The sequence below is a fragment of the Acipenser ruthenus genome, chromosome 14, assembly GCF_902713425.1.
Source record: "Acipenser ruthenus chromosome 14, fAciRut3.2 maternal haplotype, whole genome shotgun sequence".
Classification (NCBI taxonomy): domain Eukaryota; kingdom Metazoa; phylum Chordata; class Actinopteri; order Acipenseriformes; family Acipenseridae; genus Acipenser; species Acipenser ruthenus.
In genome coordinates this window covers 4,612,693-4,636,535 of record NC_081202.1, presented here as the reverse complement: position 1 = coordinate 4,636,535, position 23,843 = coordinate 4,612,693, and the positions used below count along the sequence as shown (strand labels likewise).

At 37.9% G+C, this 23,843-nt stretch overlaps 1 protein-coding gene across 1 annotated transcript in view; it reads right to left on the bottom strand.

Annotated features, from left to right (window-relative positions):
- The window catches only part of LOC117419986 (thyrotropin-releasing hormone-degrading ectoenzyme-like), a 97,068-nt gene that overhangs the window by 36,906 nt on the left and 36,319 nt on the right, over positions 1 to 23,843 (bottom strand). The window contains exons 5-7 of the mRNA XM_034033455.3: positions 13,784 to 13,897; positions 4,338 to 4,475; positions 3,058 to 3,123 (exon numbers count right to left, since the gene is read on the bottom strand). Of these exons, the coding sequence (XP_033889346.3) occupies positions 3,058 to 3,123; positions 4,338 to 4,475; positions 13,784 to 13,897 (318 nt within the window). The remainder of the gene's footprint in view (positions 1 to 3,057; positions 3,124 to 4,337; positions 4,476 to 13,783; positions 13,898 to 23,843) is intronic.

Genomic DNA, 23,843 nt, shown 5'->3' with positions numbered 1-23,843 from the left:
ACGAAGAAGACGAAGAAGACAAAGACAAAGACGAAGACGAAGACGAAGAAGACGACGACCAAGACAAAGAAGACGAAGATGAAGAAGAAGATGAAGAAGTCGAAGACGAAGAAGATGAAGATAAAGAAGACGAAGAAGACGAAGATGAAGAAGACGAAGAAGACGAAGAAGACAAAGACAAAGACGAAGACGAAGACGAAGAAGACGACGACCAAGACAAAGAAGACGAAGATGAAGAAGAAGACGAAGAAGACAAAGAAGAAGATGAAGAAGAAGACGAAGAAGATGAAGATGAAGATAAAGAAGACGAAGAAGACGAAGATGAAGAAGAAGACGAAGAAGACGAAGAAGACAAAGACAAAGACGAAGACGAAGACGAAGAAGACGACGACCAAGACAAAGAAGACGAAGATGAAGAAGAAGACGAAGAAGACAAAGAAGAAGATGAAGAAGAAGACGAAGACGAAGAAGACAAAGAAGAAGATGAAGAAGACGAAGACGAAGACAAAGAAGAAAACGAAGAAGACGAAGGTGCCGTATACCTTCCACTTCTTAATGATCGACTTGACTGTGCTTCAAGGGATATTCAATGCCTTTGAAATCTGATCTGTGCCTTTCCACAACTTTATCCCGGAGTTGTTTTGAAAGCTCCTTGGTCTTCATGGTAGTATCTTTGCTTTGAATGCACTACCCAACTGTGGGACCTTACAGAGACAGGTGTATTCAATCTGAAATCATGTGAACCACTTTTATTGCACACAGATTGACTCCACTTAACTTATTGTGTGAATTCTGAAGGCAATTGATTTGTCCCCCCCCCCCGTCCCCCCCTCCCCCATTTTTTTCATACATTGAAAGTGTTGTAGCTTGTGTAAATCAAAGGAAAAAAAATCCCATTTAAATGCATCAAGATTTCAGGTTGTAACACAACTGTGAAAACATCCAAGGGGGGTGAATATTTACTAAAGACACTGTATATATCTATCTTAAATGAGTATTCCGGGTCAAGTTTCATTGCAGTTTCTGCATTTTATCCTTTTCTTTTTAGTTGGTAGGCTTGGGGATTTTCTCAATACATTTTGATTAGGCAGAGTTATTACACCAAAATTGAACCCGATCCCCAGTTACTGCTTATTAAAATTGCTCCCTAAGAACTGATAAGCTTGATTGCTCTCTCACTCCTCTCTTGGTATAATTGTGCTGTAGGTGAACATCAATTTAATTCAAGAGACTACTCTGAATGCCAGACTGCTGCATAAATAATTCATAATTTACTGCTGTTCATAACTGCGTTTACCACAAACTGATATGAACAGAATAATACAAGCTTTATTCTGCAATGTGCTTACGAAATGTAATTTAGATAGAGTCTAAGTAGACTGTTCAGGGGGCGTTGTGTTGTCTATTTCAAATTGACCAGCAAAGTGACTCTGCTTAGCTGAGTGTCAGGTGATTGGGTGATAAGGGCTTTTGAAATACTGAGTACATAAGAATGTGATTGCATTTCTGATGCACTCACTAGGTAGATGAATTGCATTGCAGATCCTTTTTAAAAAATCCTATTTTGTTAGACGGCATGGATACCATTCGTCTCTGATTATGTGTTTCATCTTAAAGGGAAAATTCTTGCCTGTTTCAAAATGATTTCAACATATCCATCTTACAGAATTTCCATGTACAGTATTTATATTGCTGCGTACTAATCAACTGTTTCGTACAAACAATCAATCACAACACTGTTGTGTTTTTTTTCTATACAGCTGTTTGAAGGAAATCACAGAATTCTTGTAATCGTTTTAGCTTTGTTGTATGTCCAAAGTTTAATGATACGCTCGCTGCAATGATCTGTGAAATTACACATGCAGCCCATTCATGTCTTTGTTTACGGCTGAACTACTGATCAACTGCAATGCAGGGCGTCAGGGCCCCATTTTCCACTGTGCTATAAGGCATGGCTTGTTTTATTTTGTAAGCTCAAAAAATGATCGGACTTCCTTTTACTCTTAAATTGATTTAGTTTTACTACAGCATCGTCCTTAAACGGGGATATTTAACTTAAATGAAGGGGAAGCAAACAGAACAGCCAATCAAGGTAAAACTATAGAACAACTCAAGAAAACAAATGCTTTGGCTAATGCATTCGTAGGTATTATAAGAAACAATCAGCATCAGAATTAGTTCAACAAACATCTAGTGCTCAGGAAGAGAAAAACAAATAACTCCTGTATTAATCAGTCACGCATGACACAGTGAACAGACGCCAAATGTGAAACTTAAACACATGGGAATGATGTTCTAACAGAATGTGTTATAAGTTGAGTGCACCTGTATAGTAAAAATATATATATCTATCTATATATATATATATATATATATATATATATATATATATATATATATATATATATATATATATATCTATATATCTATCTATATATATATATATATATATATATATATATATATATATATATATATATATATATATACTTTAATTGGTATTCCAGTTTGAAAATCATCATGAGCTAGATTTACTAAACGTTTATAAATTAATAGTTTATTTTATTCCACGATGAGCAAACTTTGCTTAGCAGGCTAATAATGCAATAATTATGTTTTAATAAGCACTGCATTCTCATTCTCTTTGAAATCAAACACACAAACAACTACTGCAGTTACTAAAACCATTGTCAATTTTTATTGTTCAGGTCCTAAACCTGGCAATTACATTATATCCCCAGTACTGTGCATAGGGCATCAAGTTTCCAGGGGCCACTTGTAGTAAAGGCAGGCAGACAATCTAAATGGATTTAAAAGCAATCATAGCATGACCAGAATTAGTCGATCAGTACTCTGGTCTCCTGCTAGGGAAGAGCTGGGAATAATCCTACAAAGACTTAGCATGCACACCTGACCAATGATTGAAAATACTACTGAGCCCTGAGCAGCACAGATAATATGCTTGAAAGGAAATACAATATCTGGAGAGTCCAAATAATGTTTCATGCTACAGATATAAGGCACTGTTTTACAAATAGCAAACAGCTCTAGACTTACGTTTAATCCCATCTGGAACACTGGCTGTCCCATAACATTTGCAAGCATTCGGATTAATGCAGCACCCTGTGAACAAAATGGGCAGAGTTCAAAAACTGTAATGATAGTAAGGTATTAAAGATACATAGTTTTTATACTTGACTAAAATATAACTTCAGAAAAAGAGTCTTTAAATTAGGCTGTTTAGAATTCATTAAAATTCTAAATTATTTCAAAACTAGACATTAAAAGGTCATAGATAGAAATATCTGAAAATAGTACTACCATAAGTGTTAGTAATTAAGAGTGCCTGGGAAATAATTAAAAGTAAGACTATTAAATAGTATTAAATTAACAAGAACAAGACAGAAACTCCTGAAATCTTTTCATTGTTATCCTTTAGGAGTCGGGACTCACTCGATCCAATCTTCTTCACGTGAAACCCATACTCAAGACCATTTCAAAATGGCTTTCTACAAACCCACATTGCTTTTTGGAACACTCCAGATTAATGGTCTGTTATACAACAATACAGGTATTCACATTCAGATAACCAAAGCATTCGGCTCACAGAAGAACATTTTTACTTTATCGTGTGCACATTTAGCTTAAGGCATTAGGAAAGACTTCAACAAACTGTTTACCTTACTTTTTAGCAGCTTTGTCTGGGTTTGAAACGTTACAGTTTTCCTTCCTGTTGATTACAATCACTTTGTATTTCACTCTGATATTTCATACCCATATCAAGTTGCTATTTAAGGCAAACACATTCCTATGCAAGTAGCCTGCGATACTAGATGCTCAATGCTCCTTACTTTTCTCTGTTATGGTGTGTGTGTGTGTGTGTGTGTTTATGAATGCTAATTTTGAATTGTTTTTGCTTGTAGTGGAAAATCCCATTTGAAGAACAGACATGTTATACTATAATAGGTCTTGGATAGCTACATACTTGTGTAAATAAAATGTAAATAGGATCGGTGCACAAGAAATTGATGAAAGTAAACAAACTATATGGCTAACTGACCTGTGTTATAAATTGTATTAGACAATTATACAGTAGTGATAGCATTTAACCAAGGCCTTATGCCTCAGACACCCTATTCAAATCTAATTTAAAAAACAAAGTCTTTAAATAACCAGTTAAAGATTTGTAATCAAGTAATGATGCTTTTTAAATGGATAAACTGAATCGTAATCAGGTGATGTCACCAGACATACAAATATAGTCACACCACGGATATGCCACAAACTACAGAGCCATATGAAAAGGGTGTTTTTAATGAATGTGTGATGTTGTTCACCTTTTTATAGGCAATCCAGTCAAACACTCTGTCTATGTCTGTTGCCTTCAGCACCTCCTGGGATATGGGGTGGGAGCTGGCGAGGCCATCAAGCAGCATCACCTCGTGTAGAACATCCGTCAGGAACCTCTGCTTCTCCTGAGAACATCACAAACAACAAGGACATTAGCCGGCTTACCAGCCTCACACTGCCCAAAACATCTCATTTAATGCATAGGTAAAATCATTCAAAGACCGACACTCAAAGTAAGGTTGTTAAGCCAAACAGGACAGAAAATTACATACTTTACTTTCCCCTGAAGAAGCTCAGATCTAGTGTTCTAGAGTTCAACTGCAAGCACAGACGGTGCATATAAGAGGCTTGGGGAGGCTAAACCTCCCCAAAATAAATTGCCTAAACCCTCAAAAGAAATTGTTCTGACCAACACAAAAAAATATTTGTGAGAGAAGATAGTTTTTTTTTTTTTTTTCCCGCATGCCCGCAAAGCAGGTCTAACAAACATATTTCTCGTTTTCCTACTGCACAACCGCCAGACAGCTAGTGCAGCTGGGATATCAAAATCAGCACTGTAGTACAGATCCAGGATTTAGTTGCATTTCAATGTCATTGGAGGAGACAATGCTTGGCTGGTTTAACCTCAGTTCTTCCTGTCGATCTGAGCCCCCTATACTGCTGCAGGAGGCAGTCAACGAAAACTCTGAATCCTTTTTGCTCATTCCCTTGCCGGGAACTTCCTCTTCACAGTTTCTACATTTATTCAAATTGCTGTTATCTATACAAACATCCGAATCTGGTTTTACAGAACAAAATATTTTCGTAGCATATTGTCTGTTTTGACACACCACCGTTTTGTGAGAATTTGATAACTGTGATGCTACAGTCAGAACATACTTCCCGACTGTTTGAACAAATGCCACCTTTCAGAACACTGTTTGTGATGCCAGATTATGAATGTTTCTGCTGTTTTTTTTTTTAGATTTTTCAAGTCATTCACTCCATTTTCAGTGTAAAAGTGTTCAATAAATGCATGGGGGAAGTGGCATAGCCTCCCCAAACGAAAGACTCACTCGCCATTCTTTTTTTATGGAAACATTAGATTTATACAGTGCCTTTCACTGGTACCATGCCAAAGTGTTATGTGACAAATATTAAAAACAATGCGATTGTTTCTAAACAATGCGATTAAGCCTGGTAAACACATTCTGCAGTATACTACAGAGAAATGGGTTCTTTGAAACCTGTGGGAACAGAGCACATACACACCTCAGTTTACAAGCACAACACACATAACAACACACTCAGGTCAGTCCATCACATACAGTATTTATAAATATCAATTGTCTGCTTAATGTCCAAAATGATTGCTCTCTGTTGTTATGCCTGTAATGCCTGTAGAAATGCCAAACTATGGAAGAGATGGTCCCATCTGTCCTTGTGTGCCGTTACCAAATTACACTGAATGCATAGGCCTAGGATTTCTCAGGACTAAGCAATTAGCACTGTCTCAGGTATGACAATGAGAAGCCAGTGTATTAGAAAGTGCCTCCCTCAGCAGCTTGAAACCCTGTCCCACACAGTAATGCTATGACCCCGCCAGCCTTGTTATCCTCAAATAAATCTGAGAAACGGGAGCGTGAGCTTCGGCATCCTTAAGGGATATTAACGGCTCATTTGCTGTGAAAATTAATTTTTCAAAAGTGTCAAAAAAAAGAATGCCAGTTTGCACCGTCTGGGGAAAATTACAGAAGTAGACAACCACAATGTGTGCATCATGTAGTTAGATTTTTAGCTCTCGGTGTTTGAAGATGCATGAAACCTCTTTTCCACTGAGACCCTGAGTGCCAGAATTCAAAAGCATGAACACACAAATGCTGTGATGAAGGCTTAAGCTAAATCTTATACAGTCAGTTGCCTGCATGTTTGTCACCTGTTAGGCGACCTTAATCCCGGAGGGCCTTGAACATAAATGTAGCCATCTCTTCTTTCCCGCAACTGTTTATAATTCACAGTAGTGACTTGCATTCACGATAAGAGCTGAGCAGCTAACAATTGTGAGTTCTAAATTTGATTTGAGCTTGCAGGTCAGACCTTTTAGAACAACTAGATAAATGTATCCATGGTATGACATGTTAAAATGTCTCTTTTTAATACCGACCGATAAGCTTATGTTACAGCAGTCTTGTAAGCTGATTACAGGCAGCATATTTAGGCCTAATGTCTTCCTCAGGTATAAAAATTGCATTAATCACACTATACATGCCTAGCTGATCAAACTAATCATCCTACAGACAAGTGATTAAAGGGGCGCTACACAGCATACCAGCAGTACACTTGTAAATATTGTAAAGGAAAACAGTCATTCTTCAGCGGGATATCTTCAAACTTCATTACCTCCTTTACAACTGGGTAGACCTTTCTGGCATGACATCATTCCTTTGGTACATTGTGGGTTTTAAAGGTCTGCAAGGTAAAGGATCTGTTTATCAGTCCAGCCAGCCTCTTTCCAGGCTGCAGACCCAAGGCAGCATCTTGGCATCTCTCAATCAAGATGGTCTGAGAAAGACCTGCTTTCCATTATCTTTGCAGAATTCTTTACCTCCAGTTATACAGCCTTTTACCGAGCCTCTGGACTTCGATGAATAAAATTAGTTGGAAGACATTTATGGAATTGTTTCCAGTTCTATTGAAATGCTAATGAGATGTTGTACTGTGGTATTGTCTTAATATGGTATTCCATTTCAATGATGTCTAGTTGCAGCCAGCCCTGTCCATTTCCCAGGGCACTCTTGAAAATGACACTGTGCTTCTCAAGAGGTCTTCCTAGGGAAGGTTTTTTAAAAAAAATAAATAAATATATACATACATACATACTGTGGCAGGGGAAAGAGGAGAGAAAAATGTAGTCCAGGAGGGGCTGAGGGACTACATCCCCCAGAATACCACAGGAGGGAACCAGGACGAGATTCACCTGGCTCCAATTATGAATGAATGCCACCTGCGTGTGATTAGCTGTGAATTATAATTGCAGACACTCACTGAAAAGTAAAAGTCATACCAACACAAAGTATACCATGAATATTTGAATCAGTCTAATTGTTTACGAAGCTCATGCATGTTTTACTCAAGACATCAGTCGTGCACGATTGCTTTATTATAATTATCTTCCTATTGTACCTGCTCCTCTGCAAAGCCAGGTCACCATTAACAACAGATTCTTTTGTCTCTTTGATTGTTTTTTTGTTTTTTTTAATGAGTTTATGGCAATTTGTGTTTTACAGAGCTATCATTAGCTTGTAATGGAGCCTGATTATTACATTATTCAAAGACATCATTTTAGGGTATCATCTTTTTTATTAGTCTAAATATGCAATTTCTATAAGAAAACAAATCCATTTGGAATAATAATATGGTACGTGCTATTAAAAAGTTTCACATTGTAAATGTAAGTCTTAAAGTCTGACACTGCTCTAATTACCTGCTAGATAAGTGATAGTGGCTACAGTTAGGTGTCCCGAATGAAAGTAAATGATCTACAGGTTATCGATTACTGTGGAGAAACCAAAAACCTTTGTTTTATGTTGTGACAGGGTGCCCACCCCTTGTGCATATTTATGTATATATTATTGATATAATATTTGTATTATTATTATTTATATATTTGTGTATTATTTATTATTATTATTTAGCAGATGCCTTTATCCAAGGCGACTTACAGAGACTAGGGTGTGTGAACCATGTATCAAATGCAGAGTCACTTACAATTACATCTCACCCGAAAGACGGAGCACAAGGAGGTTAAGTGACTTGCTCAGGGTCACACAACGAGTCAGTGGCTGAGGTGGGATTTGAACCGGGGACCTCCTGCTTACAAGCCCTTTTCTTTAACCACTGGACCACACAGCCTCCTATGTGTATAATGTATTTGTATGTGGGAAGACAAAGCCATCCGTCATTTTTATTTGAGACCGGCAAAATCATGTATAGTCAGTGTGGATGGGGCTAATACCCCATCCCTAAAAACTTTCGTGGGAATGTGGCTGGAAAATATAAAAGGACCCACTCTCGGCTCATTATGGGGAGAGAGTATCGGAGGCGGAGATATACAGTGGCTCTCAAAAGTATTCACCCCCCTTGGACTTTTCCACATTTTATTGTGTTACAACATTGGATCAAAATTGATTTAATTAGGAGTTTTTGCCACTGATCAACACAAAAAAAGTCCATAATGTCAAAGTGAAAAATAAAATCTACAAATTGTTCTAAATTAATTACAAATACAAAACAAAAAATAATTGATTGCATAAGTATTCACCCCCTTGAGTCAATATTTGGTAGAGGCACCTTTGGCAGCAATTACAGCCATGAGTCTATTTGGATAAGTCTCTACCAGCTTTGCACATCTGGACACTGCAATTTTTGCCCATTCTTCTTTGCAAAATTTTTCAAGCTCCGTCAAGTTGGATGGGAACCTTTGGTGAACAGCAATTCTCAACTCTCTCCACATATTCTCAATTGGATTGAGGTCTGGGCTTTGACTGGGCCACTCCAGGACATTGCCCTTTTTGTTTTTAAGCCACTCCAGTGTGGCTTTGGCTGTATGTTTGGGGTCATTGTCCTGCTGGAAGATGAGTCTTCTACTTTGCTGCATCCATTTTGCCCTCTATCTTCACAAGCTTTCCAGGCCCTGACGCAGAGAAGCATCCCCATAGCATGATGCTGCCACCACCATGCTTCACGGTACGGATGGCGTTCTCAGGATGATGTGCGGTGTTAGGCTTGCGCCAAACACAGCGCTTAGCGTTGAGGGCAAAAAGCTCCATTTTGGTCTTATCAGACCATAGAATCTTCTTCCACTTGGTCTCAGAGTCTCCCACATGCCTTCTGGGCTATTGTTGCCGTATGCACAGTGTCTCCCAGCTCAGCCGTGGAAGACTGTAACTCCTTTAGAATTGCCATAGGCCTCTTGGTGGCCTCCTTGACTCATGCCTTTCTCGCCCGGATACTCAGTTTTTGAGGACAGCCTGTTCTAGACAGATTCACAGTTGTGCCATATTCTCTCAATTTCTTAATAATGGACTTTACTGTGCTCCGGGGGATATTCAATGCCTTAGAAATGTTCTTATATCCTACCACTGATTGGTGCTTTTGAAGAACCTTATTCCGGATTTGCTTTGAATGTTCCTTCGTCTCCATGATGTAGTTTTTGTTAGGAAATGTACTAACCAACTGTGGGACCTCCCAGAGACAGGTGTATTTAACCTGAAATCGTGTGAAACACCTTAATTGCACACAGGTGGACTCCATTCAACTAATTATGTGACTTCTAAAGACAATTGGTTGCACCAGAGTTTATTAAGGTGTGTCATAGCAAAGGGGGTGAATACTTATGCAATCAATTATTTTCTGTTTTATATTTGTAATTAATTTAGAACAATTTGTAGATTTTATTTTTCACTTTGACATTATGGACTTTTTTTGTGTTGATCAGTGGCAAAAACTCCTAATTAAATCCATTTTGATCCCATGTTGTAACACAATAAAATGTAGAAAAGTCCAAGGGGGGTGAATACTTTTGAGAGCCACTGTACGTGAGGTAGAAGAGAACGATAAAAACATTTCTATATTTAAATATACTTGTTTCATTATCTGTTCCGTGTTTATTTGTTTGGCCAACGTGCCCTTTCCTTTTGTGTTTTTATAATAGTGTTTTTGTTATTTAATTTAATAAATATACGGCTGTGGCCTATTCAGGTCTGTACCTTTGTTTTGACTGCTGCTTCCTGAACCTGACGTCACCACCCACACACCACTCTGGCCATCACTGTGACATATGTGTATGAAGGCATGGATCGCATCATTCAGACTACTGATAATTTGAGTTGCTATTTGAAAGTGTGTTTTAAAAGGTCATCTACTTGTGGGACAATGACAGCTCTACACACTACCTGATTGACCGAGGTGATCAATGAGGTTGATCATTGCATGTTCATTTTACAGTTTTCCATAAGCTTTTCCAATGCATATGCTCTGCATTTACCTGACTGTACCTTGTTTTCCTGTGATTTACTATAACACTGTTCTGGTTGACGTGGTGAATGACTGGACTTTAGAGCTTTCAGCCTGGTCCTTCTTTGAACTGTTCTTCCATAGTGACTATCCACCAATGAATTGAGCCTGCACCAGTAAATGGCGTATATGGAGCGAAGTGAAAAGCAACACTGTTAAGATTTAATCAAGTATGAGAAAATAAAAAGCTGAAGAAAGTAAAACATTATGTTTTAAGGCATTTTTCTATAAAGTAATGGTGTATAATAGCATGATTTGTTTTTAAGTACAGTGAACTCAGAGATAAACACTCTGAATTATAACAAACAACGAGGCCTACAAACTAATTATCACTTAATTAAGGTGGAAAAGACTAAGGTGTACTTTGTTTGAAGGACTGAAAAATGAGAGTGATTCACATACCCACTTTTTCGACGAATCTGGAACACTTGAATGGGTGTACTTTAATTAACATTTATTAGGAGAATGTGATTAGTCATGCCTGGTAATTAATTTATGTTTTGAAAATAATGAGAAAAAAGGACTGCAAAACAGTTCCGGGGTACATTTTATTTTTCTTTTCTTTTCATTTTTTTTTATCATATAAATGCGTTTTAGGTCCACCTAAAATTAATTCCTTAATTTTTACTATTAAATAAATAGTATTTTAATCACCATAATTCCTTTTCATATTTTACTTTTTTCTGTAAAAATCTCATCATCATCGTCATCGTCATCCTCACCCTCATTATTTTTAATTAGTAGTAGAAGTTGTAGTAGTTAATTCCGTCATCATCATCATCATCATCATCATCATCGTCATCATCATCATCCTCATTAAGCTGTATTAGCAGTAGTAGTTGTAGTAGTCAATTCCATCATCATCATCATAATCATCATCACCATCATCGTCATCATTATCATCATCCTCATCCTCATTATGTTTTATTAGTAGTAGAAGTTGTAGTAGTCAATTCTGTCATCATCATCTTCATCCTCATTATGTTGCATTAGTAGAAGTTGTAGTAGTCAATTCCGTCATCATCATCCTCATCCTCATTATGTTGCATTAGTAGTAGAAGTTGTAGCAGCCAATTCCGTAGTCGTGGTACTATTATTATTACTAGAGTGCATCTGCTGGTTAGGTTTGCTTAGACTGCTAAGAATCTTACTTTAGGTGGTAATTCCTGGAGTTAAAAAGAGCCCTGATAACTGCACAGAAATTCTGACAGCTGACAATAGCAGCAGAGTAAGACCGGGTCCTGGCAAAGATTGAGCTGTGTTTCAGGATAAGGAAACATCATTGGTCCCTTACATATACACGCCAAGGGTATTTTAAACAAAATAATATGGCTAGCACTTTATGTTAGTGGGCATACATAAATATGTAATTCTATTGTAATAACTGGGTAGCTACTAATAGTTCATGCTATAACACGGTAACTGCATGTATAAATGGTCTTCATCATGGCTTTACTAGTAATCACATTAAGTAACAAAATATTGTTCACAAAGACATTTCCAAGTAATTATACAGCATGTACTGTGTACGGACAGAATATAATGGTAATTACATGGTTATTACAAGGTAATGACATTGCTATTCATGTCCTGTAATCCAAACTGTATGAAATACAGGTTTTAGAGAGCTCACTATGCAGTAAAGGTCAGAGGGCATAAAAGCAGACAGCTCTACCCAGCAGTGAATTGGGCTATGTATAGATTAAGCATCACACTGAGCTTGACCGCAGAAGGTCATGCATGTGAAACTAACCACAGCAATTACTGGGAGCTCTGCCCAAAAAAACCCATATATGAATAAGGATCAGGAATAAAATCAAGCTATCCACTCTATACTATCGTGTCTAACGTTGCAGAACTAACTGTTTTGACTGTTCCAGTATGTATAAATGGAATGACAATTTGTGACAAATTTAGAGTAAATATTATTATTATTATTATTTATTTCTTAGCAGACGCCCTTATCCAGGGTGACTTACAATTGTTACAAGAATCACATTATACCTTATTTCACATGATACAGATATCACATTATTTTTACATACAATTACCCATTTATACAGCTGGGTTTTTACTGGAGCAATCTAGGTAAAGTACCTTGCTCAAGGGTACAACAGCAGTGTCCTCCACTGGGGATTGAACCCACACCCCTCTGGTCAAGAGTCCAGAGCCCTAACCACTACTCCACACTGCTGCCCTAAATAGACTTAGGAAATACAAGAAGTAGTAAATAATGTACAGGACTTGGAACACAGAGTTAAAATACTGTCTAGTTAGATGCTCTACACTTGGCTGTATGATACTATGGTGATCAGGTGCAATTCTGGCCATATTTAGTCCTCCACAAAAGCAAGCTATTCCAAGAACACGTAACAAGAAAGCTTGGATTTAGATCTGTAGATATTTGTCCTCGGGCAATGCTAATTTGTTGTGTCACAAGATCTGCCACAGACATGTAATGCCCTTTCAAATCCCAAGCCTACGCTCCTTGTTGTTTCATTATCGTTGTGCACGACTGGTAAGTTGGTAGTGCAGAAAACAATTGTCCGTATTTACCAAGGTCTTTAAACCAAAATGTAATTTGCACCGACATAAATAAAACTGTAAATGTTTGCAAAAAAGTTTATTTCAGGACTTGAATGTTTGCTGAAGGTGTTTGTCATGTGTTGTAATATTTGCAGTTTAATTTGCCTTGCCAAAAAAACTGCAGTTTTGAGCAGAGGCCTTGGTAAATCTGTCCCACACAGTATGTTGTCGTGTTTGAAGCAGTACAGCATCGTCTACAAAACAGGCACCGTTCTTAACAACTGTTTGTTTCATTTAACAGAATCCAGACAGGATATGGTTTTGATCTGGTGAATTCACTTAATGTGTCTCAGTGGCTGCTTTGGGCCACTTTTTAATGAACCTCGTCGGCAAAAGTACTGGACTTGGCCCAGATTAATTTAGCACTGAATGTTTTTGTTATCCATTTGCACCAACCACTAGTAGACAACACAGTCAAAAGCAGGTTGACAAAAACAATGGTGAACATGGAATGTCAGTCACCAAGAGCTCATTATTGACAATTATTATACATACTTTTTTATTGTTCAATTTGTTTTTTTTTTCTTTTTTTTTCATAAAGTAATTCAAATGAAATGCTGATAAATACACAAGGCTTGTTTCTTTAACTCCTCTGCATATACATGTGGAACACTGACAGTATATTTTACACTTAAATGATTCAACAGATACGCTTTGCTGGACAGCTGATGCTTACAAGTGCACCAGCTGATACCTCTCGGCAATCCCAGAAATAGAACAGACAGGAGTACTGCGGAAAGGCAAACTAAAATTCATTTGAGTTAATCTGATATATTGGAGTTAGGTAACTTACCATGTGCCAGTCTGGGAAGAGGAAGTCTGCACCCAAGAATTCAAAGAAATGGGCAAATCCCTCTTTTAACCAAACATCCTCCCACCACACTGGTGTCACCAGGTCCCCAAACCACTAGGGAGAGAAGAAAGAAGGTTGAGTCTTTTAATTACCAAGGACCTGAAACATACCAGTCTATACAGGTATACTTTGTTTTATTTTCATAAAGTTTCATCTCGTTCCTGTTCTGTATCATAATTTATATTTTTTCAATCGTTCTGTGGTTTGGTAGTTTGAAAAATGACCACTAACGTTGTACAGCTGTACATTCTGTGCATCGGCAGGTTGACAGACATGGTCAAACTTGGGAAGGCATTTATCTCCACTGGTGTTTATATCAGTTGATTACATCCCTTCTTTGGGGCTGCAAATGAACTTTGAGCTCTTTACAAAAGGTGGATCTTCATTCATCAGTGACAATTGCAAAGTGGTGTCGGTTCTTGCTGCAGTTTTGATGAGCGGACAAGTTTGCCTACTTAAATTCCCCTAATATAGTAATTATCTTCTTTATCACAAACTGTAAGGAAATAAACTATCACAGTTGCTGGTAACGGATCTTTGGCCATAGCCATCTATTAATGCTCCAAGACAAACCTGTATATCAGATAACTAGGCTTGCTACTTTTCGATATTAATTGGTAAAGCTCGTTAAATGTCGAATTCCCAAAAAATATCAGTTCGACTGAAATAAATTGATAAACGATAAATGTCGTAAAACCACTCACTATTTTTTATTTTCTTACCAAAAATAATCATTTAGAAATCATCTCTAGTTTGTGTAGTTTTTATACTTGCTGTCTGTCCTGTCTCCATTCCACCCTGAATGCCTGAGGGTCGCTGTCAGTCATCTCAGTGGTCCATTAGCACTGTAGTTTCACCCGATTCTGACAGATCTCGTTGACTGAAGCAGTGCTAGAATGCTCTCATTTGCCAGCTACAGCGCCTGTCATTCAAAGCGCCTACTTTGAAATTAGCAGGTTAAGGTGCAGGTAAGCTTTTGCTATAGGTATACGTTGACAGTTACTAGTTTGATTTGAAAATGGGGCGCAAGAGAAAAACACTTAATGAATATTGTGCAGAATACCCTGCCCGACGGCTGAAGTCTCCGCGGCAGGACTTAGCGGGCCCGTCTGCCTTGCCTGTGACTCTGTGTCCGGCTGTGCTGAAGCAGGATAGGGGGAGCTCAGACTCCGAATAATAACTTAGTTCTGTTCAACTATCTAATGTTTTGTTCTGTGCATATTTTTTTATATGCTGCGTTTACTACGATTTATTTGAGACCATTTTTAAATGTAGGCTCCGCTGCGACAAAACGTTATTTCAGTTAGAATGTTGGTAACCATGGTTTTGTTGCATGTTGAATATGATAAAGGGGTTTCGCTAAATGAGACATTTCTCAATGGCATAATTTTTTTTTTTAAAGCATAAAGGTCGATTTCACCGATTCTCTGCCTGAATGGAAAAATAAACATCGGAAAAAATCGGTAAATTCTTTCTAAAATAAACGTCGATATTAATCGTCGATTTGGCAAAAAAATAAAAATCAAATAGTAGCAAGCCTACAGATAACCTAGCGTGACATTCAAAGAGAGCCAGATCTTCCAAACATTTCCTAAATGCCCTTAGCATCAGTCACTCTTTTATATCATGTACAGACGTGCTCAAATTTGTTGGTACCCTTATAGCTCATTGAAATAATGCTTCATTCCTCCTGAAAAGTGATGAAATTAAAAGCTATTTTATCATGTACACTTGCATGCCTTTGGTATGTCATAGAATAAAGCAAAGAAGTTGTGAAAAGAGATGAATTATTGCTTATTCTATAAAGATATTCTAAAATGGCCTGGACACATTTGTTGGTACCCCTTAGAAAAGATAATAAATAATTGGATTATAGTGATATTTCAAACTAATTAGTTTCTTTAATTAGTATCACACATGTCTCCAATCTTGTAATCAGTCATTCAGCCTATTTAAATGGAGAAAAGTAGTCACTGTGCTGTTTGGTATCATTGTGTGCACCACACTGAACATGGACCAGAGAAAGCAAAGGAGAGAGTTGTAAAAAAAGAAAATAATAGACAAGTATGGTAAAGGTAAAGGCTACAAGACCATCTCCAAGCAGCTTGATGTTCCTGTGACAACAGTTGCAAATATTATTAAGAAGTTTAAGGTCCATGGAACTGTAGCCAACCTCCCTGGGCGCGGCCGCAAGAGGAAAAATCGACCCCAGAGTGAACAGAAGGATAGTGCAAATGGTAGAAAAAGAACCAAGGATAACTGCCAAAGAGATACAAGCTGAACTCCAAGGTGAAGGTACGTCAGTTTCTGATCGCACCATCCGTCGCTTTTTGAGTGAAAGTGGGCTCCATGGAAGAAGACCCAGGAGGACTCCACTTTTGAAAGAAAAACATAAAAAAGCCAGACTGGAATTTGCTAAAATGCATATTGACAAGCCACAATCCTTCTGGGAGAATGTCCTTTGGACAGATGAGTCAAAACTGGAGCTTTTTGGCAAGTCACATCAGCTCTATGTTCACAGACGAAAAAATGAAGCTTTCAAAGAAAAGAACACCATACCTACAGTGAAACATGGAGGAGGCTCGGTTATGTTTTGGGGCTGCTTTGCTGCGCCTGGCACAGGGTGCCTTGAATCTGTGCAGGGCACAATGAATTCTCAAGACTATCAAGGCATTCTGGAGCGAAACGTACTGCCCAGTGTCCGAAAGCTCTGTCTCAGTCGCAGGTCATGGGTCCTCCAACAGGATAATGACCCAAAACACACAGCTAAAAGCACCCAAGAATGGATAAGAACAAAACATTGGACTATTCTGAAGTGGCCTTCTATGAGTCCTGATCTGAATCCTATCGAACATCTATGGAAAGAGCTGAAACTTGCAGTCTGGAGAAGGCACCCATCAAACCTGAGACAGCTGGAGCAGTTTGCTCAGGAAGAGTGGGCCAAACTACCTGTTAACAGGTGCAGAAGTCTCATTGAGAGCTACAGAAAACGTTTGATTGCAGTGATTGCCTCTAAAGGTTGTGCAACAAAATATTAGGTTAGCGGTCCCATCATTTTTGTCCATGCCATTTTCATTTGTTTTCTTATTTACAATATTATGTTGAATAAAAAATCAAAAGCAAAGTCTGATTTCTATTAAATATGGAATAAACAATGGTGGATGCCAATTACTTTTGTCAGTTTCAAGTTATTTCAGAGAAAATTGTGCATTCTTCGTTTTTTGTGGAGGGGTACCAACAAATTTGAGCACGTCTGTATATATAAACTGTTAAAATGTATAATAGTTGGACTGTAAATTCTGATCTGTATGCTGAACCTGTAGAGTTCAGTCCCATCCTTCTGATTCAGGCATGAAGGAAAAAATAAATGTGACTCTAGGTTTACGGTTGTTGTGTTTAGCCTAACAAATACATACAGTATATAGAAATAGTATTTTAATCACCATAATGCTGGCTTGTTTTTTCTTTCTTTTACAGCTTTTTGTTTTTTCAGTAAGCATTCCCAGCAGTGTTGTGCTTGGCCCCCCGTTGATACACAGCAGAAAGATTACCATTCCTCCTGATCTCATTCCGGATTTAGAAACTCTTTAATATGTGTACATTTATGAAAGTAGGCATGACGAACAGCAGCTCTACTTCTATGTCTGTAGTTGGAATTATTGGTGGGTATTCTAAGGATGACATGTCCTGTAAAAATGATCAACCATCAAAAACAAACACCAGTATGACAAAACAGGATACTTGTTAGCTTGTAAAACTAGCCCTGTAACATTTATTATGTGTTCAAACATCTTTAATGGTTTGAGAAAATGTAAAGACACTGAATGCACTAACAATGCACCTAGATCAGTGCAACACTACATTTAAACATCAAGCACATTCAGCAGGTGACCTGTTTAAGTAACATTAACATGATTAACCTCTGAAAGTTTTTGATTTTTTGTAATACATTTTTTGTGTAACTAACTTTTGTGATTACATGTAGACTGTTATGTAGGACAGGGCTACTCTGTACAGCGTGATACCTTCAGAGAAGCTTCAAAGTTGAATAAATTGAAGAAAACTGTAAAAAAGGGAACTGAAGCTAATGTATACTCTGAAAATTGGGTTTTACAAGTTTGATTACCACAACTTTAAACACATGAATGTGGAAAGAGGTTGGTCTGTATACTGTAGATATGCAACTTGAACAGCAGGATCAATTAAATACCTCCATACGTTTGAAATGAAAATACGACTTTGTTCCAAGTGCCTTCTGTGCACTCTCCTAAGCATGCCTTGGTTTATTTACTGTTAAGACCTCTCTGCAAGACAATATTAAGGATATTGAATGCAAGAGCACCTTTGAAGTTTCCAATCCTTGCTACTGGGTTGTGGTTCCAGCTGGGACTTAATTAGTCACCCCTAATATCTGCACTTGTCAGAGAATGTAAATGGCTAATCTGAAATCAGAGGCTAATAAGTGAGTCAACCCAGATGAGATGTGGTCAGACCGGAACAGCAGAAGTTACAAGACGAAATAATCTGCCCCATGTGGAGTCTTCACTTTAAAAAGAGTGGCATTTACTGTGATAAATCCCAATGGAATTTCAGTTTATTTTTTATTTATTTTCATTTCGTTGTCATATGATTTTGAATATCCAGTCTATTTACATAAAGAATTAACAAAATTATACAAATAATGAATATGCATTGGAAGCTAGAGAAATATAGAGAAGTGTTTGTTTTTTTTGTTTCAATTGACACTATGATTAATTTAGCAAAGCTATTACAAAACAGAGGCTGTTATTCCATTATAATTAAACACCAATTCATAAAAGTCAAACCATTTGCAAGTCTTTTTAAAACCTTTCAGCAGATCGACTGGAGTGCAGCATGATTGAATTATTGTTTTACTGAGTATATGCAGCTGCTTTTGCAATAAACTCCACATTCTTTGCTGTGTGTGCTCCATCAACAGTACAGTGATTCCAATAAAATGTTTCATGTTAAAGTCAGCTTCATCTAATAGTCCCCAAAGCAGAATCAGCTTTGTTTAGTGGAGCTCTTCGCAAGTTGATTATAAAATGTCAGTATGTATTCAACTGTGTCACTGTTTTATAGAAAGGTCTCTCCGGCATGGCAGTATTGTAATGCCGTTTGTGAATGCTTGTGGAAAGAGATGAATAAGAGCTATTCTCTGCCAGTACACCTCAATTCTGACCTGACAGAACACTGCTGCCATTTAATCATGGGGCGCTACTGAACAGAAGGTATTAACAGATAACTATACTGAGAATCACTTGTGACTGCAGGTGTTACAGATTCAGTTAACTTTCTTATACTTTTGACTCATTGAACTCATTTAAAGGTTTAAATCTTTGTAACCAAAGTAATCAGGAGACACCCCCCCCCCCATATCCCATCCCCATTAGGCTACATGTATGTGTATAAGACTACAGGTGTACAACTTTTCTGTTATATATGTTAGCTATATATATATATATATATATATATATATATATATATATATATATATATATATATATATACAGTACTGTGCAAAAGTTTTAGGCAGGTGTGAAAAAATGCTGTAAAGTAAGAATGCTTTCAAAAATAGACATGTTAATAGATTATATTTATCAATTAACTAAATGCAAAGTGAGTGAAAAATCTAAATCAAATCCATATTTGGTGTGACCACCCTTTGCCTTCAAAACAACATCAATTCTTCTAGGTACACTTGCACAAAGTCAGGGATTTTGTAGGCATATAGTCAGGTGTATGATTAAACAATTATACCAAACAGGTGCTAATGATCATCAATTCAATATGTAGGTTGAAACACAATCATTAACTGAAACAGAAACAGCTGTGTAGGAGAAATAAAACTGGGTGAGGAACAGCCAAACTCAGCTAACAAGGTGAGGTTGCTGAAGACAGTTTACTGTCAAAAGTCATACACCATGGCAAGACTGAGCACAGCAACAAGATACAAGGTAGTTATACTGCATCAGCAAGGTCTCTCCCAGGCAGAAATTTCAAGGCAGACAGGGGTTTCCAGATGTGCTGTCCAAGCTCTTTTGAAGAAGCACAAAGAAACGGGCAATGTTGAGGACCGTAGACGCAGTGGTCGGCCAAGGAAACTTACTGCAGCAGATGAAAGACACATCATGCTTAGTTCCCTTCGCAATCGGAAGATGTCCAGCAGTGCCATCAGCTCAGAATTGGCAGAAAACAGTGGGACCCTGGTACACCCATCTACTGTCCGGAGAAGTCTGGTCAGAAGTGGCCTTCATGGAAGACTTGCGGCCAAAAAGCCATACCTCCGACGTGGAAACAAGGCCAAGCGACTCAACTATGCACGAAAACACAGGAACTGGGGTGCAGAAAAATGGCAGCAGGTGCTCTGGACTGATGAGTCAAAATTTGAAATATTTAGCTGTAGCAGAAGGCAGTTTGTTCGCCGAAGGGCTGGACAGCGGTACACGAATGAGTGTCTGCAGGCAACAGTGAAGCATGGTGGAGGTTCCTTGCAAGTTTGGGGCTGCATTTCTGCAAATGGAGTTGGGGATTTGGTCAGAATTAATGGTCTCCTCAATGCTGAGAAGTACAGGCAGATACTTATCCATCATGCAATACTATCAGGGAGGCATCTGATTGGCCCCAAATTTATTCTGCAGCATGACAACGACCCCAAACATACAGCGAAAGTCATTAAGAACTATCTTCAGCATAAAGAAGAACAAGGAGTCCTGGAAGTGATGGTATGGCCCCCACAGAGCCCTGATCTCAACATCATCGAGTCTGTCTGGGATTACATGAAGAGAGAGAAGCAACTGAGGCTGCCTAAATCCACAGAAGAACTGTGGTTAGTTCTCCAAGATGTTTGGGCCAACCTACCTGCCGAGTTCCTTCAAAAACTGTGTGGAAGTGTACCTAGAAGAATTGATGCTGTTTTAAAGGCAAAGGGTGGTCACACCAAATATTGATTTGATGTAGATTTTTCTTCTGTTCACTCACTTTGCATTTTGTTAATTGATAAATATAAACTATTAACATGCCTATTTTTGAAAGCATTCTTACTTTTTATATATATATATATATATTCCCTTTCTTGACACTGTATGTCTTGGTTCATTGTGTTTATTGTTGAAGTGTGGACAGAGTCTGCCTCTGAGCCTGTAGGGACATTTCTCTATGAGCACATAATTGAGAATGCAAGGATCTTCTCTCTTTTTCCTACTTCTACGACATTATCATTTAATGGAGCTACAAGGTACAGCCAAAGGCTCCTGTGTTGCAAAGCCGACTTTGGTGGGCACAGACAGCCAGCTGGTTGGAGAAGAAGCTGGTTCCACAGAATGCCAGGAAACAGTACCATCCACACACCAAGCCAATGCAACAACTGAGCAGAGGCTGAATCCAGACTGGACTAGAAAACAATATATAATGATTACAGCTGAGGAAGGTATACACTGATCGCCCGTCTCTTGATTTTAAATTGGTGCAAGGTGCCAGCATGGTTGCTGGTATGCCAGAGCAGATTTTTTTCACTGTTGTTCTTTTCAGGGTTTCTTTGCACTTTGTCACTGATCCAATGATCTAAAACTCTACATTTATCTTGTAGGTTGTTTTCCACTTGGGATGACTAATTGATTCAGGCCCCATATGTTGGTTTCTGACTTCTCTGGTAAGTTGTAGTGTTGTGGAGGAGTTTGAAATCAGTGGGCTATAGTACAGTTAGTACAGTACAGTCAAATTTTTTTTAAAAAAAAACTAAAATAAAAAATAGGGTTAACATACTGTGTTAAAATGTTGATAAAAAAAAAAAAACTTTAAGTTTGGTGAATTAGGATCATTTTGTTTGCTGTTTACTTTAATATGTATATGAAAAACAGAGTTCTGAGATGCTAATCTGAGCACGTATTACTCCGTGCAGCAGTGTGTCTGTGAACTTGGTATACACATGCTTTACAGCTAATTATTGTGGTTCTATCTCTAGGTGAGTTACTTCTGCATGGTTTCCATCTCACCACACTGTATATAACGTTGTATTTATTGTCTTTGAGAGGCTGAGTTTTATATTTCAAGACTTCACTGGGAGCTGGGTAGACAGGTGGCTGGCTTGCTATTTCTGCGGTTAGTTCTTCACTTCTGTTTTTTCCACTTTTATTGATCAAACTGTGAACAAAGCCAATACCAAATTAGTAGAAGTGTGAAAGTTCAGACATCCACAAATAACTGATAGCAGGCTCAGCAGGCAATGTAGCCAAGCCCAAGACTTCACTCACATCACATTGGGAAACTCCTCACATCTAAAAACTGGTTGTTTGCCATGAAGCACAAAGATTTGTACGCAAAGACATTTTATTTGACATACGAATACTTGGACGAGACCAGACAATGACTTCCTAAGGGTGATTTACTGTGCAGTCTCATTCAGTTATGGGCTGAAATAAACTACAGGCACTGTGTAACTAAGTTCCCGAGGGTGAGAAATGAACATCACAAAGACTCCCTTGACTTAAATGCTGCTGATTGATAAAACACATTGTTGTCTTTGATCAGACCCCAGGGAAACTCTGTTTACAGTAATTATTCTGTGATATTTTGGAGTAAAAAGGTTGTCTGCATTATCAGAATGCTTTTGAATATCTATTATTTATTTATTATTATTTATTTCTTAGCAGACGCCCTTATCCAGGGCGACTTACAATCGCAAGCAAATACAAATACATTCAAGTGTTACAATATAAGTCATACAATAAGAACAAGAAATACAATAATTCTCAAGTGTGACAAACCACAATTCAATAATACAGCAGTGACAATATCTAGATCAGGATGCATCCTTACGTATGTAAAAAAAGTTGTTATTTTTTAAGATAATGTTTAAAGGCATGGTGAAATCCAAATGGCTTGCACTACTATCTCTGTGTTTAATATTTATACATTTATAAGTAGAACAATGAGTGAGAGAGTTCCAGGCATCACCAGATGTCCAGTTACTCCTAAAGCAAGGCCACGCACTTTTCTATTTTTTACTAAACTTTATTTTCCTGTCTCCTACCCTCAATACAAGAGATCAAACCCACTCATGCATGAGGGGAAATGCAAGTAGAATGGAAATCTATCAGCTTAACTCTCTGCATTCAACCCAGGCCAAGACAACAAAAGGTTTTTCTTTTTTTTTCTTTCATGTGCTTTTTTGGCCACAGGAAGGAGCTCAATCAATGGCACAAAAAAGTGATACATTTTTTTCTTCATATATTTCTGTATGTGACTAATACTGTAGGAGGTACATGAATAACTGGTGTACTTGGTCATGGGAAAAGGGAACTTGTGATTTGCAATAATACAAATGTTGTTGCGCTATTTCATTGTGTGCATAGCTGCTAAAACTATAGCATAATTTTTTAAAACAGCAACATTACAAATGCATGCAAGAAAAGTGACGCCATAATCATGGGGGGATTTCAAATGGAACAGCCACACTGGTTGTTGAGGACCAGAGTTCTAAATGGTGAATGGAAAATATTTGGGTGAGGCACGAGCCAGGTGAAAGACTTGGTCAAAAATGGTGCTATACTGGACACACATTGCACTGAAAACTCAGCATGGTATCTTAGCCATGTTCAGTTTAAAACAGAAGCAATGGAACCTTACAATACACTAACCAATTTATACTAGATACACACTGTTGGGACCTATCCACAAGGGAGTCTTCTCCAGTATGTAATTACCTCCTGTTTCTGAAGATGTAAAAATCTATCTAATATTACAAAACAAGAAATTAAGCGTTCTTCAGAGACCATAAATTAAGCTACTGAGTTATCTGGTTCTGGTTTGTTTTGCCTTTCTAAACACAGACTGGAGTACAATGCTTTGTTAATACGCCCCATAGCTGTTAGGTGCCATTAAGGTGCTGAAACATTGATTATCCCAGCTGAAATATTGTATTAAAATGAAAATTGCTGAACCAACAAGTACCTCTACTTCCTCAGAGGGAAACGCCTTT